Raw genomic sequence first — 20,656 nt, forward strand, 5'->3', positions numbered from 1 at the left:
TAGGATATTTTTAGCTGCGTGCACAATATGGAATATCAAGCTTCCTGGGTCCAGAGAATCCACTAGATCACAAGGTCTAGGAACTCGCGGAACGCTGAAAGATCTTGGTCGTTGGACACACAGTATATCACTTCAAAACCCTCAACCCGCGTATACTAGAATTAGTATAGGGAAGTAGGGATCGATCCCACGAGGACAGATGCGAAATCATGCATTTAAAGGGCTTTTGGGTGGTATGGCTGCTACCATGCAAATTGGGTTTGAGGAACTTATACTAGACAGAGGAAAAGATATATAACTATCTCTAGATCTAAGAACGGGAAAACAACCACGTAACAAAGATTGGCATTATATCATCACTATCTTCAAACCAACTTCCTAGATCTAGTAATGTAACTACCTAATCTAGCTAGACAGACTCGATGCATGCAGTGGGGACCATTTTTCCAAAAATAGAAGTGTACGACCAAAAAGCTGCAAAATAACCAATTCTAAGCCTAACTACCTACAAACGCAAGGCATCATCGGAATTTAACTGAAACATGATGAAAACAGAACAATGATAGTAACTCAACGGCGACCAATAGATCGGACGTCAGAAAAACGCCGAGGAACCCAACAAAAACTCAGATCTCTATCTCATAGATGAAGTAAAACAAAAACGAAAGCAGAAGTTCAAAATCCATGCACAATTCAATTCCCCTGTTCAGATCCACACTTCGGATGCTAAATCCACTTCGGATCCAAGCATCCGAGACAAACTCCGGTCAAAATCATCTCCATAACTCCAGATTCACCAAATTCTCCACAGATCAACAACAACAACAACAGATCAACTCATATTCCCCAGATCAAGTACGCAACACATCCAACAAAGAGAATAACAATCAACCTCCGGAACAAAACTCCTCAAAACATAGCATCAACATAAATCAACACAGAATTAACACCATCATACCATGAAATAAAATTCATAGATAAATAGCAAGTAGCAAAACGAACAAATCGACTTCGAAACGGCGAAGTTCGACAGAAATCAAAACATAAACGCTGGAAAGTAAATGATTGTATCTTCGCCCTCCTTGAAGACGGTGTTGCACAAATTTCCTGAAGATCAGACCTCTATTCTACCCCAGAATTCCCCTTTCCCAAGTGTGTGTGTGTGAGTTGAGAGTTGTCGTCTATCTCATGTGTGTTGCATGCTCCTCCTTATATAGACGTGAAAGTGGGTCCAACAGGGGCTTTTTGTGTGAATTGTCTTCTTTGCCCTCAGCTTCGGACTCCCCTCGTCTAGCCATTTTCTTCCTCGATTCTGCTCATTTTTCGCCTTCTTCCACTTCCTTCAATTCTTCCTTGACCTGGCGAATTTCCTTTACACACCTGGCTTAAACAATGTGTTAGACCCAGTAAATGGTTACTTTTCATCATATAACCGATGCATGAAATTATCCTTATCACATGGTCAGTCCTTAACAAAGAAAAAGAAGAATTTCACGACCTAGATGGAATTAGACTATCCATCGTGAAAGGTTGCAATTTCAGTCCGCATATTTCTAAGCCTTACTGAATAATGTATTTTATTTTATATGAATTTAGTTTTGAACATGGATTTTATATGAATTTAATTTTTCATGTCTAATTAAGATTTAAATAATGTATTTTATTTTAGATATATCTTATAGTATGACATGAATAAGAATTAAATTCTAGATTAATTAATTCCTAAACTAAGACACTAAAGATAATAAAAAATTTAATTATCCAGTCAATTAAATACCAATAGAATTTAATTAGTCTTAATCTGCCTTAAGGCTAAAGGATAATTAATGAAAAACCATAACCCAAATATCTAAGCGATAATTATGGACTTAAAGTTTATATATGGTCTCCATCGGTTGGACTGTCAAATTTTGTGAAGCTAGTTTCTAATATTATCGCCACCCACTCTGTGGGGACAATAATCCTACAAAACAGTAAGTTCATAAGGGTGGACTTCTCACATAATAAATAGAATGAACTAGAAAGTGGTTCCTAATATTATCGCCACCTGCTCTGTGGGGACAATAATCCTAAGGAACTGCAAGTTTCAGGGTTCAATCAGAATTTATGAGATAGCTTGATTTTATTATCAGCACATGAACATTGTCATGGAATTGTGTTGTAGAAATAAAATTCTGTAATACTAAATCCGATGGTCGTGCTTAGGCAACATTAGGCGGCCATGCCATTTTGTGGTCTCTGGACTATTCGTCGGTGTTGTGACCAGTAAAATTGTCAAATTTTTAATGCGTATTAACCTCCTCTGGAAGGTACAAAATTTTAATTTTGCTGTTGTAAGATTTTGAAAAGTTTTATGGTTAATCTACTCAATTTCCTTACATAAGTTTATGACAAATAGTAAATTTTCTGTTTGCAGTGCAATAAAATTCGTCAAGATATCTTTTAATCCTCTTTCTGCAATTCTCAAAGAAAACAAACTCGAGGGCCAAAATTACATAGAATGGAAACAAAATTTGGATATCGTTCTCACAGCAGAAAAGTACAAGTTTGTGCTCACTACTCCACAGCCTCCAGTTCCCCCTGCTAATGCATCGGTGGGAGTACAGAATGCGCATAAACGGTGGCATAAGGAGAATGAGATGGCTAAGAGCTACATGTTAGCATCTATGTCTTCAGTATTCAAGCATCAGCAGTCTGCCATGGCGACTGCCACCGAGATTATGCAAAATCTTGCAAATCTTTTTGGTACTCAGAATCGAACGACTAAGTCTCAAGCCTTTCGGAGTATCATGACGAAGACTATGAAGGAAGGCACATCTGTGAGGCAACATGTCCTCGAAATGATGAGCCACCTCAACCAGATTGAGGTTTTGGGAGGGACGATCGATCCCAAGTCCCAGATTACTATAATCCTTCAGAGTCTTCCCCCTAGCTTCCAGCAGTTCAAGCTCAATTTCGAGATGAACAAGCGGGATTACACTTTGGCTGAGCTGCTAACTGAACTTCAGTCAGCGGAGGACCTTATGGTTCAAACTAAGGAAGCTATGCTGAGTTTGGCGCCTAATTCCTCTGGCTCTAAGCCTCGCGCAGGAAAGAAAAAGGCACCGAACCCAATGGAAGTTAAGAATGCTAAGGGAAAGAAGAAGAAGAAGGCTTATAAGAAGCCTACTGGAAAATGCTTCAAGTGTGGAGAGAAAGGTCATTGGAAGCCAGACTGTCCTAAAAAGGGCAAGGCTACAAGTATGCACCATGCTCTAGTAGTCGAGTCATGTTTAACTTCGACATCTACTCATACGTGGGTTATTGATACTGGAGCAACTGATCATATATGTTTTGAAGCTGACTTAATGCAGGTGACAAGATGGTTATATGATCGTGAGATCGAAGTCTAGTTGGGCGACGCTACTAAAGTGGCGGCCGTTGAAGTGGGAGACGTTTATTTGCGTTTTTCTTGTGATAGAGTTTTTATTTTGAAGAATGTTTTGTTGATACCTTCTTTTAGAAGAAATTTAATTTCAGTTTCTAAATTGTCTTTTGATGGATATTCGATTTCTTTTAATGACAATTGCGTTATTAAGAAGATGGTTTTATATCTGTCGTGGTATCATGGAAAACAATCTGTACACAATCACTTCTACACAATTTAATCAACGTAAATCAAAACTCAATGCTACATCGAAAGTTTCTAAGAAAAAATAAAAACCTTTAATTTCAATGAACGAAACGTACTTATGGAACCTTAGACTTGGTCATGCCAATGAGAGAAGGATTCATGCGATGGTTGATCAAGATCTTACTAAAGGTCTTGAGAAGGAACCGTTTTCAAAGTATGAATCCTGTTTGGAAGGCAAGATGACTAAGAGACCTTTTAGGTCAAAGGGTAATAGGGTCAAGGAAGTACTTGAGCTCGTTCATACTGATGTGTGTGGACCAATGTCAACCGAGGCAAGGGGCGGTTTTCGATATTTCATCACCTTCATTGATGACTTCTCGAAAATTGGATATGTCTATTTGATGCGCTACAAGTCTAAAACTTTTGACAAGTTCAAGGAGTTTAAGGTTGCTGTAGAGACGCGTCATGGTAAGATTATCAAATGCCTGCGATCTGATCGCGGAGGCGAGTACCTAAGTGCCGAGTTTTTGGACTACTTATCAGCGTCGGGAATTCAATCCCAACTGACTGCGCCGGGCACACCCCAGCAGAATGGCATAGCTGAAAGAAGGAATATGACTTTGTTAAACATGGTCCGTTCGATGATGAGTTATGCATGGTTACCAATTTCGTTTTGGGGACATGCATTGCTATCTACAAGCCATATATTAGACAACTTACCTTCTAAATCAGTTCCTACTACCCCATATGAGTTGTGGACTGGGCGTAAGCCCAATCTGGAACATCTCAGAGTATGGGGTTGTCCGGCTCATGTATTGGAAAAGGATCCAACTAAGCTAGAATTTAGGACGGAGGTATGTGTGTTTATAGGTTACCCTAAAGGATCGAAAGCTTATGAATTCTATAGTCTCCGATATAAGAAAGTCATTGTGTGTGAATGTGTAGCACAAGGCCAATAAAGCGGTAGATATACTCGAAAGCATTCTTTGAGTATAAGTGGGAGATTGTTGGGGTTTGTATACTAAAAGATGCTTCGAGCGTACATGCCTTTGTACAATCAGTTTGTGCATGTATACGAGAAACACCACGTCCACTTGTTTACCTATTTATGAGAAAAAATAATATAATATAATGGTTTATTATTGAAATATAATAAACAAGTCTAAGGCTTTTTACTAAAAAGGTCAAGTAGGGAAATTCGATAAATCTTCTCATGAGTTTTCCAGTAGGGGACTTGACCAGATCTAGTAAGAAGAAAAACGTATTCACAACCTAGATAGGTTTTGGCTACCTATTGGTACGGTTGCGGTGTTTGTGATAATTCTCTCTTACCTAAGAAGAGATTAGTAACACCGGTGTGGTAAAACACTGAAAGGATCTAATCCGAAATGTATTCTTTCTTGCTATCTACTGAAAGAATATATTTCAGAAAGTTTAGTATTTTCTAGTCTATGATATTAATATCAATATTGTTTATTCATTCAAACGCCACTTTGACTTATCAATATGTGAGAGTTTGTACGTAACTCAAGTTCATGATATCTTGGGTGTTAGTTATTAAATAACATGAAGGTATTTGAATATTATTTCATAGAATTCGCGTGCCCAGTGTGGTATGATTAAATCCCTAAGGGGTGATCCCCAAGAGGTGTTTGAAAAAGGAATTTATTATTCAGAAAACTGCGCAGTTGGAATTTATTCCACGAATAATAAATAAAGTTTCAAACTAGAAAAACTCTTTAGAGAATTAATTTTATTCTAGTCACGTAGCAGACAAAAGAATTAAATTGACGGATCAAGATAATCTTAAACGCGGGAAATATTATAAAATAAAATGGACCCAAGTTATTTGTAATTTGGTGATTTAAGTGGGAGTGCAATATTATTCTTTAGTGGAACAAAATAATATTCCATTGATAATATATTAAATCATGAGTCATTTGATTTAATTAGTTAATTATCTAATGGGTGAGCCCACCACTTAAATCATTCCATGGATCCCCTTACTAGCCCATTAAGTCCACTATAAATATTGATGAGATGTGGAAACCCTAGCACACAATTCAAGACAACACAAAACCCTAACCCTAGCCTAAAAATCGGCGCCTCCTCTCCTCTCCCTCTTGGCATCGATCTTCGTGCCTAGCACGCGGGAGAATTAGGGTTTTGATTATTGTTCTTGATCTATCCTAATTCATAGGATTAGATCGAGGCAACTTCGTGTATTGTGTTTGGATTTTCCTATATCTATTCAAAAGTTATTTATTGATTATCTAAGATCCGCTCACATGGATGGGTGATCAAGGACAAGGGAATAGTACGGAAGATTTGTGGTCGATAAACCAAGGATCGCCCGGAGGTGCAGCAAGCAACGTCAATCCGATATCGGATTATGAGGTAACAATCGAATCTACATCGAATATGCATGATTATGTGTTTATTTGATGTTATATCTATAGATCTATGTTTATTGCATAAAATTGGAGTCGAATGCATAATCACCTAAATAGATCCGTTAAGGACCTGTTTGTTTTCCGTGTCTTCCGTTGCGGTAGTCCCAACAATTGGTATCGGAGCCAATTTTTAGGCTCTGATTATGTATTTGATTAATTGAATTTTTCGAAAATTGTAGTGTAAAAACTTGGGATTTTCGAAAATAATGCAATACATGTTATATGTTTATAATATGTGTTGGATCTATGATTTTCCCGATTTTCTTTTCGGATCTATGATATGATGTTCTAGATCGATGAAAGAATATTATGAATCTTGAATTTTATTCAAGTTTTTCACAAAAATATTCTAGATCTATGATGCACATCATTAGATCTATATATTCTAAGTAATATATATACTAGATTATATGTTTGTTGATTACATATATGTATGGGTTTAAGTGAATATATGTTTTTAAATGAAGAAATAAAGTGGTCCATGATTTAATACTTGGATCGATGAAAGAATATTATGAATCTTGAATTTTTATTCGAGAATTTCACAATAATATTCTAGATCCAAGCAAGTATTCATAGATCTATAGTTTTATGTTCTTAATATGCTAGAACAATTTAAATTGCTAAAATGCTAGATGTTTAAATATGTATATTTGATATGAACATAAAAGATTGTTACAAATTAAGAAACGATTGATTAAGATTTAAGATCACGATCAAGTGAAGCGACCGCGATGAATCAAGTTAATTAAATTGAAAACGACTAAATGAACACAAGGGTTAAAACCTAAATATGTTTGCGTTCCGCACTGCCTTCATTGGGGATCCGAGATCCAGATCCGGTAGAAGAGGCAGCGGCGGCTTTGGCTGATCGGAAAAGGAGACTGAAGCGGCGCCGACGAAGGCCGCAGCCATGGATCCTTGTTGATCCAGCCATGGCAGCGACGTCTTCAGGAAGTCGGTGGCCGGGGAGTCGCCGTCTTCACCGAGCAGCGACTCCGGGCAGAAGCAGCAGCAGCGGCGTCCTCGGGCAGCGGCGGATGAGCTGTCCTCGTCGGACAGCAGCTGTCATCTCGCCGGGCAGCAGCTTCACAGCCGCTGGACAGCAGCGATGATCAGCTCCAGATCTTGGCAGCTGCGACGTCATCTTCAATCTTTGCCACGTCGGACAGCCATGCTTATCGCCGGCTCATGGCAGCGGCAACAGCCGCTTTGGACAGCGGATTCCCTGACTTCGGTTGGGGCAGCGGTTCTCGTTGATTGATAGCTCCGGCTGCTCCAGTGGGAGCGGCAGCAACGGACGGCGGCGGTCAGCAATAGCGACGACGCTGCAGTGGGAGCAGCGGCGGCAGCCGCGGGAGGCGGCGGAGGTCAGACGCGGCAGCAGCAGCTGCTGCGAGGCCCAGTGGTGGGCTAAACCCTAATTAGGGTTTTGGTCGCGTCGTCTCGTTCTTCGTTTTCGTGTTTTCGTTTCTTAACACACAAGTTAGGGATGTCAATCTAGCCCGAAACCCACGGGTCGACCCGAGTTACCCGGTAAAATCATAGGGTTAGGGCTGAAAAATCGCAACCCATATTCAGAAGCGGGCTACACGGGCTAACCCGTTCGGGTTGGTGGGTTATACGGGCTGGCCCGGTGGGTTGCGGGTTAGCCCACGGGTTGAGCATTTAATATAAAATATAATTAAAATTTTAGATTATATACTTATGTGAAAAATATTTGGTAATATCAATATTAAATATAGTACAAAATTTGATATCAAGAATATAAGGTAATTATGTCTTCTCTCTCAAATTAAGTTAGAGTTATATGAAATGCATGATTTCCATTTAATTGTATTCTGATTCAGTGTGATATTAATTAAACGATATGTTTATCTATTTTGTTTCAATTTTCAATTGCTATTATTTTCTTTCTCTTGATCACTGTGATAATACTTTACTATTTGCGACAATCTACTTTAAATAATTTAGAATATTGGATTGGATAGAAAGTACATATAAGATTACTAATAGCCTGTGGGTTAGCTCGAAACCCGAAGATTTAGGGTTAGGGCCGAAAATTTATAACTCGAAAAATTCACAGCCCAAACAACCCGCACCCAAATAGCCCGACAACCCGAGTGGATTGGCCAGAACCCGAGCGGGTTAGCCCAATTGACATCCCTAACACAAGTAATTTATAATTGTGGTTTAAAATCCTAAACCTAGAATAATTAAATATCTTGTGGGAATTAGAATGATTTTGCAATTAAATCAAGATTCTAATTTAAAAGAGAATAATTGTCTTCTTTAAATATTGCCAATTGAATAATTAGTCAAATAATTGATTTAATTTGTTAATTAGTTGATTTTGGTAGATTATTTCCATCTAGATAATATCATGATAATTAGCATAAGGAAATTCAATATTTGTTTGATCTAATTTTTGGCTTTTCCATAATTGGATGAAATTTTAAAGAATATTCTCGCTATATGCTTTCATGTTTTATTTTAAGGTTTAATTGAAATTGTCTTAATTTTAATTGGTGTATTATGAAATTATTTCCTAGAAATATACCTAAGGAAAAGACATAAGTCTTTCAATTGTTTTAAACCATTAAAATTTTCAAAAATTGCACTAGTAATAATTGGATGGATTTTAATTGGAATCTAATTCCTAGTTTGAATTTTGGCTTTAATATGATGTAGGTGAATTTGATTTCATTTAGATAACATCGGTTTAATTAAAGAAGTGAAAAATTCATTTGGCATTAACATGCTACTTAAATCCTAAATTATTAAAGTTTGAAATAGTTAATTGGATTTTAATTGGAATTCAATACCTAGTTTAAAATTTGAATTTTATCTTTAATTTTGATGAAGGTGAATTTGTTTCATCTAGATAACATCAAGTTGATTTAAAGATATGAGAAATGCATAGAGCATTAATTTTGCTATTAAAATCCTTAATTATTTGATTTTTTTTTCTTTAATTTTGATGAAGGTGAATTTTATTTCATCTAAAAAATATCATTATGAATTAAAGATGTAATAAGATTCTTCTTGTCATGTGATTTTATTTGAAAGCTATGAGAATTTTAATTCTCGAATTTAATTGGTGTGTTTTAAATGGATTTTATCTTGATTGGATAAATGCGGATTTATATATCCAAGTGGGCATTTTAAATTGAGACTTAGCTAATCTTTTATGATATACACCTAGACATTAATTTTAGGATAAGAATGGATTAATTCTATCTAAGTAAATCCTAATGGTATTAAAAGGTAATTCTAATAATCAAGATACGTTATTTTAACTAATAATGTATGATTGTTTAAAATTAGACTTAATGTCTAGATAATCTTGTTTATGTGGAGATAGAATTTTAATTCTATCTGTTTTTTTAGATGCTTAATTAAATGATCAAGTTTCGTCATTATGTTTATGTGAACCTTTTGTAAATGTGTTTACATGTTTTATTGATGAAAGATGGATATTTAATTTGAGTTATGTTTTTATTTGTTAAAAACTAGTTTAACTCATGCATCGCCTATGTACTTATTGCCTTGCATGCATAGCTAGTACATGTTTAATTATTCTTTGAATGTGGATACCTGCCTTATCTGCTTAAGTGATAATTAAACTATTAAAACCACCAACAAGAAAATATGAAGCGATAATTACAGCACGTTTGTATATGGCCTCCATAAAATTGGTCTTAGTGCGAAGTAGTGACCAGCTTGTCTTTACGGGAGGAACATTACTAGTTCGTAAGTTTGGACTTCTCTAGATAAAGGTTATTAGAATCGTAAAATTAGTTTTTCAGTAATATCGCGACTGGTCTTTACCGGAGCAATATTACTGCGAAATTATAAGGATTGTATTTTAATAATGCTTAGAGGGAGCTATAGGAGGAGGTGCTTGTCCGGTTCGACCTTTCTTTAGAGGAGTTCACGCACAAGTAAAGAATCCTTAGTGCTTAATTTTATGGTTATACGCTTTAGCAGTTGTTAGTCAGCCATGCCATTCTTATGGTCTCTGGACTATCTGTCGACATTGTGGCCAGTAAAAATAATGAATTTCTTGCATGAATAAGACACGGCTTCCTAGTAGAAGAACATTTGTGCTTGATTTTTGTGGATGTAAAATTGATGAATTGTTTTGTGGTTATTTGCAATTCTTTGAAATTTTACATGTTTATATTATTGGTATTTATTCTCAGCTTGAACGAAAGATGTTTACTACGTGGGAAGTTTATAGTGTGATCCTTAAATCAAAGGAACGCGATTCTGATTCTTATTTGGATTGGAAAAGGAGACTTGACATTGATCAGTTGGCTAGCAATTTGAGGTTGGTCCTCACTAAGGATCGCCCCTCTGCTTATTACATATCAGACAAGGAAAAGGACGCTTGTGATCGATGGGATACCGCGAGCGGTCATGTCAAGAAGCTTTTGTTGGCCTCGGTCGGCAATGCTCTTGGTTGGATTGACAAGCCCGATAGGTCATTGATTGAAGAACCTAAATGGTTTGATGAAATGTCCACCAAGTGTCTCATGAGATCGGTGGTGAACATTTTGACAATTCTGGAAGCCGAATATGTGGCCGCTTCGGAGGCTGCAAAAGAGGCAGTATGGCTTAAGAACTTCCTTCTAGACTTAGGTGTGGTTACGAATATGCCCAAGAGCATCACTATTTATTGTGACAATTCTGGTGCTGTGGCAAATTCGAGGGAACCACGGACTAATAGAGCGAACAAGCACATAGAGAGAAAGTATCATATCATTAGAGATATAGTGCAGAGAGGAGAAATACAAGTGGTCAAGATTGAGTCAGAAAACAACCTGGCAGATCCCTTCACGAAGGCATTAGCGGTCAAGCCATTTGAGAGCCATGTTGAAGGAATGGGAGTTCGACTAATACAAGACCTCAATCCGCTTTCAGTATAAGTGGGAGAATTAGACGTAAGCACATTTTTGTATACTCGAAAGTGTTTTGAGTATAATTGGGAGATTGTTAGAGTTTGTATAATAGAAATCACGTTTCAAGTGATTGAATACTGTAAAACTCTTATTTTATTTTCCAAGGAATAAAACAGATTATTTTTGTCATAATGTTGTTATGTTTTACATTTAATGGATGTTAATTGCATGTTTAAATGTATAAGTTAACTTAACAAAGTCTAAGTCTTTGTTTTAGTAGACCGGTTGTGGGCGGCGTCCACTTTAAGGTAACACGGCCAGTCCTAAACAAAGAAAAAGAAGAATTTCACGACCTAGATGGAATTAGACTATCCATTGTGAAAGGTTGCAATGTCAGTCCGCATATTTCTAAGTCTTACTGAAATAAGATGACATTGGTGTGGTAAAGCACTGAACGGATCTAACAACAAGACTTGTCATTGGGCTATCTACTGAAACGCGAGGTCTTGATAAATATTTGTTTCTTAATCAATGTAGGTTAGCATTGAGCATACGGTATTGATTATGCACTGCTTTGACTTATCAAATGGTGCGGGTTTTTCATAACCCAATAATCCTGATATATTGGGTAGTTGTGATTAATATCTAGCGGTGCTAGGATTGCTATTATGTTGAATCGTGCGTGAGGTGAGTCTCGTTTGATAATGTCCTCAAGAGGAGCGCGAAACAAGGTTTTATTATTCGGAACCTAGCTAGTTGGAGTTTAATTACTCTATGAATAATAAATAAGCTTTTCATGCTAAGTCCACTCTTAGAATTAATAAGAAGTTAATTAATTAAGTCCATAGCAGACGTTAATTAATTAATGGACATTTTTATCTTAAGCGCGGGAAATGAAAGTTAAAACGGAAACACAGATTACTTATAATTTCGGATTTGGATGGGGAGAGTTCAATATTACTTCTGTAGTGGCTGCTCGTAATATTCCAATTAAAGCTTATATTAAATTGTGGGTTCAATTTAATTAGTAAATGAGCCCATATCTAAAACCTTCCATAGATCCCTGTCTGAGCCCAAAAGGAACTTAATATAAATAGGAGAATAAAGGAGACAGAAATCATAAGTTTTACAGTTAAAATTTTCGTCCCCCTCTAGTAAGAGGAGTTCGAATTTCTCTCCAAATTGGAAAATGATTTCTTCTGTCTTCTTTATTTAAGTCCTAGTATTCCGGTGAGATCAGCCCACACTGATATTGGAGTACAGTTCGGGAACCAGAGAGAAGATCTGTGGTCTAGTATTCAAAGCGTCTCGTGGAAAAGTCGCTATCATCATCAATTCTTTGGAGAATTAATTATGTATTATTCTGCTCCGTAGAAAATCATGTTTTAGGTTTCAATATTCTTAAAGCATGATTAATTCAAGTTATGAGCATGATACATGTGAGAATTACGTGAATAGATTTTGTATAAATAATCTGCTAAATAGATCTGATTATTATGTGATTTATTTGTTCGATTAATAATTATTAAATTATGATAATTCGGAGCACGCTTCCGCTGCCAATTCCTTCAGGACCTACTCGAGATTGTTTCTACGACACGGGGTTGGTGTTAGCCACCACGCCTTAATCACTTGAGCATTTATTTAAATACTAGAGTGGGAAACTTGAACTTTAAACTGGGGTTGAGAGCTTGAACTAAATGTAACTAAGCGAGCATGAATGGAAGGGTGTTGTGAAAGCTTGAGAGAAAAACTAGATTGGAATCAGAGACAAGACATGGAAATTTCCTAAATTAATGGCAACTTGAGACAAAGAAAAGCTTGAAATCATTTCAGAAACATGAGTAAATAACATTATCAACATGAAAATAAACTAAAGCTTCATAAAACTAGAAATAAACTGAGATCCAACAGCGGAGTCGTCAATTCTTCTGTTGAAACCCATTGATCTAACTAGAAAGCAAGGTGTGAAGGAGCTTCTAAGATGGAGTCGTCAATTCCACCGTTGAAACGGCCAGCACACTGTAAATCTACACCTAAGTCTTGAAAACATGAAATGAAAGCTTCATAAAACTGGAAATAAACCGAGATCCAACGGCGGAGTCGTCAATTCCTCCGATGAAACTAGGGATCTAACTACAGCGTCTCAAAAGCGGTAAAGGAAGCAAGGATCCAACATCGGAGCCGTCAATACCTCTGCCGAAATCATTAAATCTAACTAGAAAGCGAGGTGTGAAAGAGCTTCTAAGATGGAGGCATCAATTCCATCGTCGAATCAACCAACACACTGTAAACCTGCACTAAAAGTATGGAAAACATGAAATTAAATGTAATCCCGATGTCGAAGTCGCCAATTCCTCTATTGAAACTACAGAGCTAAACATGGATCTAAACATCTAAATTACCAATTGCGAAAAACATCCAAGAAATATAAGTAAATAGCATCATCAACATGAAAATAAACAAAGGCTTCATAAAATTGAAAATAAGTGAGATCCAGCGCCAAAGTCGTCAATTCCTTTGCCGAACCCATTAAGTCTAACTAGAAAGCAAGGTGGTGAAGGAGCTTCTAAGATGGAGGCATCAATTGCACCGTCAAAACGACCAACACAATGTAAATCTACACTAAAGTCTTGAAAACATGAAATTAAATGTAATCCCGACGTCGGAGTTGTCAATTCTTCCGTCGGAACTACAGAGCTAAGCTAAGAAAATAGTAACTAAACTAAACTAAGCTAAGAAAGCTCCCTACCTAAACTACGATAGCGTTAAGCGCTCCTTCTTTATTGTAGAAAACTTCTTATTTATAGAGCGGCTTCAGCTTCAACCCTAAGGCAACTTCTCGTCTGATTGACCATTTTACCCTTGCAGTAATTTAGGATGATCCAGCAGATACGTCTTCATGTGGTGGCTTGATCAGCTCATGTCTCCTCTTGATCAACTTGTTGGCCGCCTGGTATGGTCAATTCACCTTTGCCCACTGATTAGCTTGCACCATCTGCTTGATCCAGTTTGATCAACTAGCATGGCTGCCTGGCATTGTCATCCATTTAGGCCCTCTTGATCCGATTGTCTCCAACTAATCAATTTGTCTTCAGATTTGACCATTTTTCGCTCCTTTTCTGGGTTGATCAAGTTATTCGTGCATTCTGCCGCTTCAACACTTTTTAGTTCCAGCACACTTAAATTCACCACTTTTTTCGCACATTATCAACCCGGTTAGTGTATAATATCACCCAAAACCAATGCATGAAATGAGCCTTATCAATTAATCAAACAATGCATATACATACAAAAACGAATTCGTACATCAAATTCTATATGAAACCAAAACCAAAGAGTAAAAACATAAATTCTATGATAGTGAAGGTAATATGCCAGCCAAATGGATTTATAAACCCTAGGGAAAAGGATTAATCTCCCTGACCTCAGTGAAGTTTTCTTTAGTCAATCGATCCTACAACCTAGCCCGAAGGGTTGCTAAACCCAAAGGATTTGGATTCAACTACAACAAAAACATTAAACTGCTTATTTCGTACATTATGCAGAGAGAGCATGTACATTAAAAAATCATATGTGTACATTATACGAATAATTTTTTTACATTATTCATTGTTAGGCATGTACATTATAAGACTATATTCGTACACTATTTCCTGTATAAATCCAATACTCACATTAGAAAACGAAATTATAAGCATGTGTTGGTAATATGTCCTAGCCCCATGGATTGCTAAATCCTAGGGGAATGATTCTAACTCCATGCAATTGGTGATGGTTTCGTTTGTGAGTCGGTACTACAACCTAGCCCCATGGATTGCGAAACCCAAAGTGTATGGATTCAACTAGACTCACACATTAAACTACTTCTTTCGTACATTAATCATAGAACGCATATACATTACAAAAACGGATTCGTACATCAAATTTTATATGAAACCAAAACCAAAGAGTAAAAACATAAATTCTATGACATTGAAGGTAATATGCCCTAGCCAAATGGATTTATAAACCCTAGGGAAAAGGATTAATCTCCTTGGCCTTGGTGAAGTTTTATTTAGTCAATCGGTACTACAACTTAACCCGATGGGTTGCTAAACCCAAAGGGTATGGATTCAACTACACCAAAATATTAAACTGCTTATTTCGTACATTAAAAAATCATATGCGTCGATCATCATTACAAGCAAAGGACGAACAGTATTCACAAATTCATAAAACAAATGCAAGCAATACGAGAGATCTAAAGGGTATTCACAAATCTTAAATACAAAATACAAAACTACCTTCTTCCATCGTCCACAACTGCAGATGAATTGATAGGTTTAATAACGATTTCCTACATGAATTGACGACTACGGTCGAACAAATGTATTTACTCGAATTGTTGGAAGCAGAAGGCGATGAAGAATTACAGTAATTCTCCTCTCCAGAATCGGCGCAGAGAAGATTATTAGTGGTGATGTGTGATAATGACGGAAAACAAATCTCCCAGAATAAAAATCATACGTGAATCATGGGTTATGAATAACTGTTGATTTTGTGCTATACCATCCGTACCCTTTTCAATTTTTTATTATTAAATTTAATTCCAAGTGGCTCATATATTAACCATCAGATAACCACTAATCAATGGATGGAATTAGTTTTAATTTTTAACAGCTTTTTACACATTAATCTAAATACATCCCTATGAAGGGGAGTGATCAATGGCTAACTCGTCATTTAATTATTAACTACAACTAATTTATGACCATAGCATTTTAGAAAACTTGTGGTCTATAATTTGTCGCGTGTAATTTTCGCTTTTATTAATTAATTCGAAAAAAATTTAAAAAATACCAAATTAGGGTTTTGGATGAAAATGTCAATATAGTGTTTCAAAAATATCAACATAATGCTTTGAGAATGTCAACACAACGCTTTGAGAATGTTAACGCATTGCTTATATTGACATTCTACATATATTATATTGACGTATTTTATATACTATATTGTGTGCTGTACGAAAAAATTAAAAAATTTTTAAATTTGTTTCAAATTTTGACGTCGGAACATATGCAAGTGAGATCTCGTTAGAATCCTTATGAAATTATCTTTAATTTGATATAACCTCCCCTCCCTATGAATATATTGAAACATATTATTAATACTATTATTATATGATTTGCAATTAATTTTGCATATTTTTTCTATCAAATTTAATGTTTAGACTGATGGAGAACTAAAAAAAAACAAAAGATTTAAATTAATAGTATTTGAAAGTAGTAGTACTTGCTAAAATAAAATTTGAAGCCAATATTGTCTGGCTTCTAATATGGTATCTGCGTGAAGCCTTAAACCAAACCCACTAAGAAATCAGAAATGGCTTTGAGACCAGTAGTACCAACCCCGTCGGAAACCGGCAGCGAATGGGGGAATGTGTCGGCTGTGCTATTTGACATGGATGGGGTGCTGTGTAACAGTGAGGATCTCTCCAGGTTAGCAGCTGTCGATGTTTTCGCCGAGATGGGAGTTCAAGTCACGGCTCAAGACTTCGTACCCTTTATGGGCACAGGTATACTCCTATTTCTTTCGATCTCTTCATAACTCTGCTCCTCTTGTTTATTTATCAATGTATAATTGCATTATTATCCATCAATTTGAATCAGGTGAAGCTAATTTTTTGGGAGGTGTTGCTTCTGTAAAGGGTGTGAAGGGCTTTAATCCGGAGTCTGCAAAGAAGAGATTCTTTGAGTTATACCTGGATAAGGTGGTTCAGCATTTTTAACGCAATTAATTTACTTATCCATTCATTCCATGAACATATTCCACTTTTTTGCAGTATGCAAAGCCAAATTCTGGCATTGGCTTCCCTGGTGCCTATGAACTTATAGTGCAGGTGTACTTGCTACAAAAGCATTTTTATTGCTCATTTTCACTATTTTTTTATTTTCGGTTGAATTTACTGCTGTGTGAATTCAGTGCAAAAACCATGGCCTTAAAGTTGCCGTTGCATCTAGTGCTGACCGTATCAAAGTTGATGCCAATTTAGCAGCTGCTGGTTTGAAAGTATCAATGTGAGTTTAGTCGTAAAATGTTTGATGGCATTGTTTACATGGTGAAATGCAATCATGAACTAACATTAGACTAAAGGTTGTACTAACAAAGGGAAATAGTGTTAAGTTTATCTCAAGACTCATTTGAGCTTCAAGTCCTAGGTTTAATCAATATCATCCTTCTAAAACTTAAGTGTGATTATACTGCTTACTTGTTGTAGCTCTATATGAGCATTAGGGAAGGCTGTGAATGCTTGGACATATTGTATCATACTGACCATGAGCAAATAATTTTTTTCTGTAGAATATCCATTCCAGAATTGTACATTAGAACAATGCAATTACTTGAGGAACTAGTGATGGCTGCTGAATGGAGTTTACTTTTACAAGTTTTATACGTTTGTAGCTTTTTCCAGGTGATGAAAATGCCTCTGGTCTGTTTTCTGTTACATTAACAGGTTTGATGCTGTTGTATCAGCGGATGCATTTGAAAATTTGAAACCTGCCCCTGATATTTTCTTAGCTGCATCAAAAATATTGGGTGTGCCAACAAATGAGGTCTGCTTCTATAACTGCCTTTCTCGGTGGCTATTGTTCTTTTTCTTAGCTCTTAATTAGGCATTATTGAAGCCACGGTGTAGTAGTCTAATCTAATGAATTTACTGTTATATGGTACTGTAGCTATTATCATCCAAAAAGTATTGAGACATTTCAGATATTTTGTGCTTTAAATTATCTAGTTATTATATATAGTTGCAAAACTCATTGAGGATATGAAAAGAGTGCCAGAACTTAGATTGATTGCCTGAATCTTTGTGTTGCAGTGCCTTGTGATTGAAGATGCATTAGCTGGAGTTCAAGCTGCAAAATCTGCTTGCATGAGGTAAGGATTTGTGGCTTACTTATCACTCGGATTATTCTGCATTACTCCTGATTCTTCCTGCAAGGTTTCTCTTTGTGCATTTGAGTACATTGATGCAAGTCTATGATCTCGTTCATATGCAAAATTTCCATCTTGTTCTGGTTACAAATTTATGTATTTGCAATGAGAAAATTTTATAAATTTTGAAGTGCAGCATCTTACAATAGGTTGAGCTATGCCAATTAATAAGTACAAAATATATGACTAAATGATCCACATTATAACAGTGTAAAAAGCTTATAGAAGTTTGGAATCTTTTTGGTTTGACACCCAAGAACAAGTGACCTTACTTAGTGTATCCCAATTCCCAAACTTTATTTTGGAATTCATCAATTCAATGCAACCCCTTTCCTTTTCTCTTCTCTGCGATTAATTTATGGGCTTATAGAGAATTTGGTGTGGTTGCAGATGCATAGCTGTAACAACAACATTAGGTGAAGATACTTTAAGGGCTGCTGGTCCATCACTTATCAGGAAGGAGATAGGAGATATTTGCTTTAATGATATTCTTAATGGTGGCTCTGATTGAGACTCCTCTTGTATAACATCTGAAACAGATATACTTGGAAGATTTTATCCATTTTGATGAATAAAATTTTAGTTTTCACTTATTTATGTTTTCTTGTTTCTGTAAAGTTTGTTATATTTCTTTCAGGCTAGCAAGTGTAGATTCACTTAGCTATGCACTTCCCTACAAAAGCATTGGTGCAATGGTGCTTGATGTTAAGATTTCCTGATGCAAATAACAAGAAAATATTGCAAATTCAGATAAGCAACCTTCTGAAAACAGTTCGTGCAGTAAAGAAACTGAAGAATTCAAGAGTACAGATTCTATGAATTCACACGTTCAGTGAAATAACAAAGAGATTATGAATAAAAAAAATGGGAAATTAATTGATAAAAGTAACTGAAACAAACAATGTAAGGGAAACTGTGAAGCCTTCCTTTTTCGATCCCTCAAACGAACTTTTGTGACTTTGTGTTATAGAAATAGTGTTTCGAGATCTTGATATAGGCGCTGCCATCGACAGCAACTGTGGAAGAGAGGATTAAACGGGTAACACCTCATAATCACCATCTCGGTATCTTCTCCGATGAATATGGCACAAAGGCATGTGCAGTGTTATGTCAAAATATGTGAATTGTTACACTTAGGCCTGCTTATTCGGCCGGTTCCGGTTCTAACTGGACCGGTTGACCGGTTAACCGGTTTTAAATTTTCATACATTCAAGAACCGGAACCGGACCGATCGGTTCCGGTTTGGAATCGGCCGGTTAAGAACTGGTCGATTCCGGTTCCGAACCGGAACCGATGCGTAATTTTAATCTGAATTTATTTATAATTTTAAATAGTTCAATACTAAAAAAATAATAATCCAACATCTATAATTATAACAAATAATACCTAAAATTTAAAATAAATACACAAAATACAAACCAACAATACAATAATATTCATATATGGATAAGAGTGATGCCAAGTGCAGTAGGTCGGGTCGGACTAGTTTATGTTAGCAATTTTTTATTAATACAAAAATAGGAGTTCTAAACTTTAGCAATTTTTTTTAAAAAAATGAGTTTTAAAATTGAATTTCATTTTCCCTTTTTAGGCTAAACATAGTATTCATTGGAATTTCCAATACTAAAAATGAGTTTATACCGGAACACTTAATAAATTATTCACAAATATGTTAAAATCGTATGTTAAATGAATTGTTACATAAATTTGTAATAAATATATCATATGAAATGATATTGTATTTGTATAAGTTCTTTTGAAAACTAAAAACAAACTTATGATGTTCTATTCATTGTAGTTAGTTCATAAAAAATGGATTAGGGAAATAATTGTAGATTCAAAGTATCACAGATTAAACATTTAAATCTAAAAACCACTCAATGTTTCATACTATTTTACTTTAATTCAAAATTAATTCAATAAATTAGATTTTTTAGTATATTAAATTATAAAAAAATAAAATTGAATTATAATCCGGTTCCCGGTTAGGAACCGGTCGGTTCCGGTTCCGAACCGAAACCGGTGTTAATTAAAAAGTTGGAACCGGTACTGGAACCGGAACCGGAAATCCGGTTCCGGTTCCTGAATTAACCGGTCAGTTCCAGTTCCGATTCCGATTAACCGAGAACCGGAGAACCGTTTAAGCACCCCTAGTTACACTCCCTCTGTCCATCAGGGCACTCATGCAGTGAAAATCAGACACAACCCATTTTTTTCCTGGCGCGCCAACATTTTTAATTTTAGTCACAACACCTGCAATAAGGCAGCCCCATTTTAAGCCATAATTTATTTCACAATTTTTCATGTCTTTTTTTTCTTTTTAATTTTTTGAGTGAATGATGCAAATGGTCCCTGAATTTTGCATTTTGTATGCCAATAGTCTCTACACTTTGACAATATCATGGGTAGACTCTGGACTAAAGTGTGATCACATTTGTTATACTTTTTCACTATTCATCACAAATTTGCACAAAAAATGCCCCCAAGACATGAATGACATTTTCAGACTTTTATAAAAATAGAATATCTAGGTACTAGATATGCTATTTTCTCTATTTCTCTCTTTAGGATTAAATATGATATTTTCCCATAGCTTGAGTACCTGAAATTTAGAGTTTGGGTTTAGGGTAACCCTCAGTTTAGTTTTGCAATAACTTTATGTCAAATCCTCTCTTTCTCTTAAACTGTTAGAAAGTAGAAACTAAAA

At 36.0% G+C, this 20,656-nt stretch overlaps 1 protein-coding gene across 1 annotated transcript; it reads left to right on the forward strand.

Annotated features, from left to right (window-relative positions):
• The first annotated feature begins 16,270 nt into the window (after nucleotides 1-16,270).
• Nucleotides 16,271-18,541, forward strand: LOC125207747 (protein SUPPRESSOR OF QUENCHING 1, chloroplastic-like). Its single transcript, XM_048107223.2, has 7 exons — nucleotides 16,271-16,527; nucleotides 16,622-16,722; nucleotides 16,795-16,851; nucleotides 16,935-17,029; nucleotides 17,467-17,566; nucleotides 17,833-17,891; nucleotides 18,339-18,541. Exons 1-7 carry the CDS (start codon nucleotides 16,335-16,337, stop codon nucleotides 18,457-18,459), a joined length of 726 nt encoding a protein of 241 aa, XP_047963180.1. The 5' UTR covers nucleotides 16,271-16,334; the 3' UTR covers nucleotides 18,460-18,541.
• Nucleotides 18,542-20,656: the final 2,115 nt, after the last annotated feature.

The sequence above is a fragment of the Salvia hispanica genome, chromosome 6 (assembly GCF_029641045.1).
Source record: "Salvia hispanica isolate PSC_SH4W2 chromosome 6, Shi_PSC_v1, whole genome shotgun sequence".
Classification (NCBI taxonomy): Eukaryota; Viridiplantae; Streptophyta; class Magnoliopsida; order Lamiales; family Lamiaceae; genus Salvia; species Salvia hispanica.

Excerpts from the sequence above, each read along its gene's own strand:
- LOC125207747 (XM_048107223.2), top strand. The coding sequence starts at position 16,335 with ATGGCTTTGAGACCAGTAGTACCAACCCCGTCGGAAACCGGCAGCGAA. Across the intron at positions 16,528-16,621 it reads CGTACCCTTTATGGGCACAG|GTGAAGCTAATTTTTTGGGA; the intron begins GTATACTCCTAT and ends AATTTGAATCAG. Across the intron at positions 17,030-17,466 it reads GCTGGTTTGAAAGTATCAAT|GTTTGATGCTGTTGTATCAG; the intron begins GTGAGTTTAGTC and ends TTACATTAACAG.